Below are 7,162 nucleotides of genomic sequence, written 5' to 3'. Positions count from 1 at the left end.
TGTTTTTACATTATATTTACTTGCTAATATTTGAAATTCAATGTTATTGGAAATTGAAGATAAATATTAATATCATGCTGTAGTATATGTTTTTAATCATTTAATTTCTATTTAATAACAGCATTGCAAATTTAAATTAAGAAAAAATAAGATTTAAAATATAAAATTTATTTTTAGATGTAAAAGGTAAACAGAACACCAACGGAAAAGTAATAAAGACGATGAAAAGCGTTAATTTCGAAGAAACTGAAAGTTATAACGATGAAAATTTATCAAGTGGCGAAGAATATGATGAGGTTAGTAAATATTTTTAATTTATTTCTTAATTTATAAACATTTAAACTGATTTTAAATGTTGTTGTTGTTGTTGTTAGTAATTGAAAAATTAAAGTAATTTAATTTACATTTAAAAATGTTTAGTAATTAAAGTAATTGTTGACATTTAGTTGTTATTGATACATATTGGAATAAACAGCAGCTTTTCAAGTCATTAATATAATTAAAACATTTCACTCTTGATTATTCTATATTTGAATTATTTAATTATTGTTTATTTATTTATATTTTGTAAATGTGAATAATTCTGAATAATTTGAAATTCTACATAGACTCTAAACAGTATAACTTGATGATATATTTTCATGATATTTGAAATTGCTTTTATTATTTTTGATTTATGAAAACATTTACTGTTTCTAGAAAACAACGAAGTGCATGGATGTTTTCATTCAGTTCTTTAAGAAACTTCCATCCTTCATTTTACAATGTTTCAAGTCATCGTCTAAGTAAAATGATTGATAATTATAAAGGTATGTCGAGGATTTTTATGTTTTATACTACATTTACGTGACAAAAGTTAATTGAGTTACATTTATCCTGTCGAATAGAATCATTTATAACAAAAAATTAAAAATAATTCTTAAATCGCCTTTAAAAAGCAATAAACTTTTAAACTTTTCAAATTTGAATAATAAATTTCTGCAAATAAATACTTATAAAATTTTATCGTTACTTTTTCAGATAAGAGTGAAGAAAGTGACTAAAATTTAGTTAACTCAAAATTTTAAATGATTAATTATGAAAATCAACATGATAATTAATTGTATAATAACGACACAAGACTTAAGAATAACGATAATTTTTACGTCGAAAAGTACAGCGATCCTGCAATTTTATTTATTAAGAAAGCTTCTTTCTTCATTCTTTGGATCTTTTCAAAGTTTAATTGGATTTGTTGTGAAAGAAAAAACCGATTTTCTTAAATTAAAAAAAAATTACATTTATAAATTTTTCTTAATATATGTACTTGTGTATTTACAGGTAATAATAAAAAGAAATAAATATCTTTTAAAACAGAGTGTATATAATTTAATTTGTACTTTTTGGTTTTCGATTAGCTGTATACAAACGCGTTATTTCGATTCAAATATTTTTCCCTGAACCGAGTTAGATAATTGACCGGTGTGACTGGTTTGTTAGCGGGAAAAGTATGATATACAGGGGCAAGATATTATTAAAATCGAAAGTATATATTTTATGATTAAAAATTGAAGCCCGGTATTAGAATTGTTTAAAATTACATTTAGGCTAAAACTAAAACTGATTCGAAGTAAAATGTCAAATGAAATTATAAAATCTCGTAAATGTCTAAAGAATTGTAAGATTTATTTATATAAATATAAGATATTTGAAGATAATTCATATGAAGAATAATATTGATGTATGTGTGTTTATTGAATATTTCAAAAATCTAGAAATGTACTGGCGTTATTCATTTGTCAATTTAATTAGGGAATACTGCTAAATAATTACTTATTTTTATTATATTGAATTAAAAATAATCAAATAAAATAATTTATTTTATATTTTGAGAGCTGAATTTTGAATTTTCAAGTCCTCTTGATTTATGAGGCCCGAGGAGCACGAGGCGCGCGCCTGGGGCCTCATAAATCAATCGTGCAGAAATCTTTCAACACTATCCCACTAACCTTATACTGTATAATTAAATATGGTTTATTTAAATATACTTCCGAGGAGATATTCGGAATTACTTTAAAGTTTAAACGTTTGGAGACGAGGAAACCACCCCGAAAATCGGAAAATTCGATTCCTGTACAAATATTCGATCGACCGGCGAAAAAGTCTTGGCTAAAAGTCCCGAACATTTTAAACACGCGGTAAATTTTTATAAAACGAGAAAAATTAAGAAATAAACCGGACTTTTTTTCCGGCTGGGACTACATTACATCAATAGTAGAGCACATCTCTGCTTCCGGACAGTTGTAGTTGTTTTCTTCCTGTCTGAGATCGAGATGGCAAGTCGACATGCAAACTCCCGCCACTAAAAATACCGAGTCGTTAACTTTTATGTCACATTTTTATTATATAATACTAATTATTGCCTCCGCCTTTCGAAATAGCCATAATCGTAATCAAATTTCGTCGATGATGCGACGCGAAACGATATTTATCGAAATATTATTTCATTTATAAATATCGTATTTTTTTCCGAAAATAAAAATAATTAATCAGCCGGGAGACGATCCATTTTATACGTCTGTAGTATTATGTAATAAATCGCGCCAGGCGGTCCGTTAGTCTATTAAAATATCGAGAATTTCGCCAATTATAGCTCCGTTTTATAAACAAGGAAAGCTTCAAAAGGTAAAGAAAGGGAAGTTCCGTTTAACGGGAATTAATTGGAATTGCGGAAAAACCCAGCGCGCCGACCGAAACGTCTTCTCAAGAGGCCTTCCCAAAGTATTAGTGGAAGAAGGCCCAAGGCCCGTCCTTTTTCTAAGGATTCCCGGCCGACGACGTTTCTAGCCAAATTTTCATATAAAATTCGCCGGAAAGCCAATGGGAGTGGTCTTATCTTCCGGCACGGCCAGAGGACGGAGAGGGCGAGCAAACCCACGAACTTGGACCCGGTCATGAGGCCGTTTAACATCGGTGGCGGCGCCCGTCCTCCCCTTAAATACCGCCGGCGCACTCGGCACTTTCCCACGGATTTCCGTCGAACATCCGACGGATAAGAGAAATTGTCACTGGGTAAGACGTTTCCCGGGTGAATTGCGCAAATGGCGACCGACTTTTTTCCATGGAATCCGTAAGTAGTTCCACTTCCGCTTTAGACCGAGAAAATTCCCAAGGAAAGCTTTTATAGGACGGAATAAAACCACGCCTTTCCAATTAAGGCGCATTTTTACCGGGATCCCCACTTACCTTACTTCGTACGGTCCTCTGGGAACCAGACCCAGGTACGCCCGTTATCTGTGGGTTCAGTCACAAATACGATTCCCCTCGTATAACACGGCAGTTACGTTCCAAAAAAGTGCCATACAAAACAATGGACTAATGCAAGACATAGGATTAGGTTCTATAAGTTAACAAAAGTATACAATTCTTTTCCGTTACTAAGAGAAATATGTTTATTAAAGCCATTGATAATTAATTAACAATCACAATAAAAAGTACCGTATTAAGTTTAGTATTAATTTCGGTTAAACCGCGGTCTTTTTCATTTTACAAAGTGTCGTCGTCATCCCGATCAGAAATATTTGCAGCGTCTTCATTTTTCTTTATTTTAATCATAAGCAATTTGTTTGGATGACGAAATTAAAATGTGTTATTAATCGATTTGTTCTAGCGGGTGTTTGTTCGGTCGAGTACCCAGCGACTTTTTTCCAGAATTTGTGTTCGAATACCGAATTATTCGAGTATTTCGTTCGTCATTTTACAAATGATTGCTTACCTACGGTTAAAAAGAAAAGTTTAATACCGCTTATATAAAATTGTTTAAATAAACTTTACTAAATACGAAGGTTAATCTATACAAACAAAACAAGGTCTTAAGGGCTAAAGTCTGAAAGCAACGACGACGACGACATTCGGTTGATAGGAAAGTTAGTGCAATTTTCTTCTTCCTCTTCCTATCGGTTTTCGTCAAAGTAAACCCGCGAAAAGGCACAAAATAATTTGAAAATTTCAATATTCTAAAATCTACCGGCAAACTTGAGACGTCGCGCATGCTTTCTCGAATAAAAAAAAAATCGAATAACGAAGTTTACCTTTAAAAATTATGAAATTTTATATGGAGAATTTCCAAAACCGCATTAGAGCCAAACCGGAAGTAGTTTTGTACGGGGACAACTACAATTTTCCAACGGTGTTAGAGCCAAAGTGTGTGTAAAAGCAGAGTCGATAGATATACTGGTCCTTGCCCTGCCAATAGCTGTAATGTTACGATACTGGCGTAATAAAAATTTCTGCCACTTCGAACGCTTCGATCGCGTCTAGGCGTAAGTTTGGCTTGAGCATGGGGAGAGTCAGCTGTAAACATTCGAAATTCTTTTAATATATGAAATTTTCTCGTTTTTAATTCATATATTTCTTTTGTCTTTTTTAAAGGACTGCTTATAAATACAGTACTATTTTAATTCGATTTTGAAGATTATTTATTCAAAAATGTCGTTAATATTTATATTAACTGTCACTTTCACGATTTTAGACTTTAAATTGATTAGACTGTTTGTGTTTTGCTTACAATTTGTGTGCATTTTAAAATATTTTGGGAGTTTTCGTTAAGGGCAAGAAAACGTAGTCAAAAAATTTATAGTTAAGCCTGTATATACGTACATTATTAATATGGGATGTCTTTGATATTCCCACGAACTCTCTGAATCAGGAAGAAATGGGAATGATAATTATATACACTTAATTATGGAAATGTATAGAAATGTTAAACCAGGTGTTAAGATAGAATAGATTTAAAGTGTTAAAAAAAAATTTAGGATTTAGAGTGGCTTTGGAGTTTATCAACGTTAAGCCCATATCTTTTTATTTATTTATTAATATTAGGTGAATTATTATAGTTTGCAGTGAGAAAGGAGCTATGATATATGTTATTCACAACTGATATTGTGTTTATGAATGAGCTAAAGAGAGATTAAACTTGAGCCAAAAAAAGCTGGGAACAGATTAGAGAGGAGATTAAAAGTCAGGAGATTTTGTTCTTGGATTTCAGATAAATTACCAAAATATGTATAGCTATATTTAAGTGTTGTAAGAAAATATTTATTAAATGGTTAATTCCGTTTAATAAATATTTTCGGATATCCGAAAAAACTTTAAGTAAGTGGTACAATAATTATACGATTAACAGATATAAAGTAAAAAATAAAAAAACAAATTGTTGGTATGTTCTTTTCCCATATATAAACTGTTTATATGAAAAATACAAAAGTCAATTTAACGATGTTTCTGTTCATACTATAGCCTCTCAAAAATAGGTTATCTAATGTAATGAGTTTTATCCTTAATAAAGAGGAAAAAGGAACAAGATCAGCAACTAAATTCGCAGTGGTTGTATACAAACTGTCATGCATGTGTCCTCATCCTAAATGTTATATAGAAGAAACCAAGCGTAAACTAGAGAAGAAACTTACAGAAGAGGAAGTGGCTATGCATCTAAACTACAGAGAATTTCCATGGTATCAACATTGCAGTATTTTTAATTGTAAAATTGATAAAAATAATATTAAAATTCTGTGTAAAGAAAGTAATATTGTTAAATGTCACATAAAAGAACATTATAGCATATTATTAAAAATATTAACATATTAAGAAATATGTAAATAACAAATTTGAATACAAGAATGTCTGTTGATGCATGTTGGGATAGCTTTGTCAACTGTAAAAAAATGTTTATTGTACGTTTTCTCCTTTATCCAAATACATTTTCACCAGTATTATCAGGCCTCATCAATGATAATGATACTAGGTTATATCAGTGTTTTTAAATTGTTAACTGTCTATATCGTAAATCCCTCAAAGTTGGTGCTGATAGAGTGCTTTTTGCTCAGACTATTTTCTGAATTTTTAATTTTTAGAATTACAGTTATACAATTAATTTTATGATTTTTATTCACTATTTCTTCTATTTATTCTAAGTATTTATTATGTTTATAACTTAATAAATACTTAGAATAAATGACGATGAAACNACACCATCCGTTACTCTGGATGCAAAATGTTGATGGAACTTTGAAACTTGCGCTCATATTTTCCACCATTGTTGTCTAGTCTGTGACGTTTTTGAAATTTTACGACACGACGCGATGTCCTTTTTCGTCATTAATCTTTCGTCTTTTCAAAATTTCTATGTTCTAATTATTTGCATATGAGCGACTTTTCAAAGGTCCATCTCTACTGGAGGTCGATCGTTTACAATAATTAGCTTTTTTTTCTCTCGTCGCGGTTTCATATGACTAACACAACTAATTCGATCTTTGATCGGTTTTTAACAATGGACGATTTTCTAGTTTCGTTTTACCAAATTATTATAATAACTGTTTAATTTCAATTTTTTTCGGAACCTCACACGTATAATAAAAATTATTACATGTATTCTAGGAATAGCTGAAGAGTGAATAAGTTCCCCATAATTACAAAAGTTATTGCTTTATCTTCACGTTAATATAAGTAGTGTATGTTAGTGATTTTGTACATTAATTTCCCATATTATCGATTTTGCAATTAATTGAAGACTTAGAAATTGGTTGAATTATATTTGAAACGGAATCTCTTCCATGTGGTTTACAGAATTATATTTATTCTCGAAATCTGACTGGTCAATTTTGATTAAACTTTACCATTTTCCATTAATTTTCACGAGAAATTCAAAACGTTAATAAAAATTGAGGACCATGACTTTGTTTTCGAGATATAATGGCGTCAAAGTAATAATATCAGTGCTGAAGTGTCGTGAAGAAGTACTTCAGTTACAATGCTGATATTTATTGTAAAAGCTGAAAGTGAGTAATATTATTATTTTAAATAAATAAATTTCCTATTTAAAGCAGTTATATTTTATAGCTATATATAATTTTAATTCGATGAAATCTGAAGAGCATCATTTAAAACGTCTATTTATGCAAATCAATGAAGAAAATTATAAAGAAAATCATCTAAAATAAATTTCTTTTTATTTTAAAATAGGAATATATAATATTATTAAATTAAATTAAACGATTTAATATAAAATAATGAAATTATAATCTCATTAGTGCCTATTGCTCTGTGAATTACCCTCATTGAAGCTTCTGTATTTAATCAATTTAATGACAATAATTTTTATTTTTTTTTTACAAAAATACTTAGA

The 7,162-nt window shown here is 30.0% G+C and overlaps 1 protein-coding gene across 1 annotated transcript in view; it reads left to right on the top strand.

Annotated features, from left to right (window-relative positions):
* The window catches only part of LOC111622428, an 18,183-nt gene extending 17,002 nt beyond the window's left edge, over positions 1 to 1,181 (top strand). The window contains exons 4-6 of the mRNA XM_023364809.1: positions 178 to 296; positions 700 to 809; positions 1,021 to 1,181. Of these exons, the coding sequence (XP_023220577.1) occupies positions 178 to 296; positions 700 to 789 (209 nt within the window). The 3' untranslated portion in view covers positions 790 to 809; positions 1,021 to 1,181. The remainder of the gene's footprint in view (positions 1 to 177; positions 297 to 699; positions 810 to 1,020) is intronic.
* The last annotated feature ends 5,981 nt before the right edge of the window (positions 1,182 to 7,162 follow it).

This window comes from Centruroides sculpturatus, unplaced genomic scaffold (genome assembly GCF_000671375.1).
Source record: "Centruroides sculpturatus isolate CEXI.00-Female unplaced genomic scaffold, Cexi_2.0 scaffold23, whole genome shotgun sequence".
NCBI lineage: Eukaryota > Metazoa > Arthropoda > Arachnida > Scorpiones > Buthidae > Centruroides > Centruroides sculpturatus.
The sequence above is the reverse complement of the archived record's forward strand: the minus strand, read 5'-3'. Positions and strand labels throughout refer to the sequence as shown.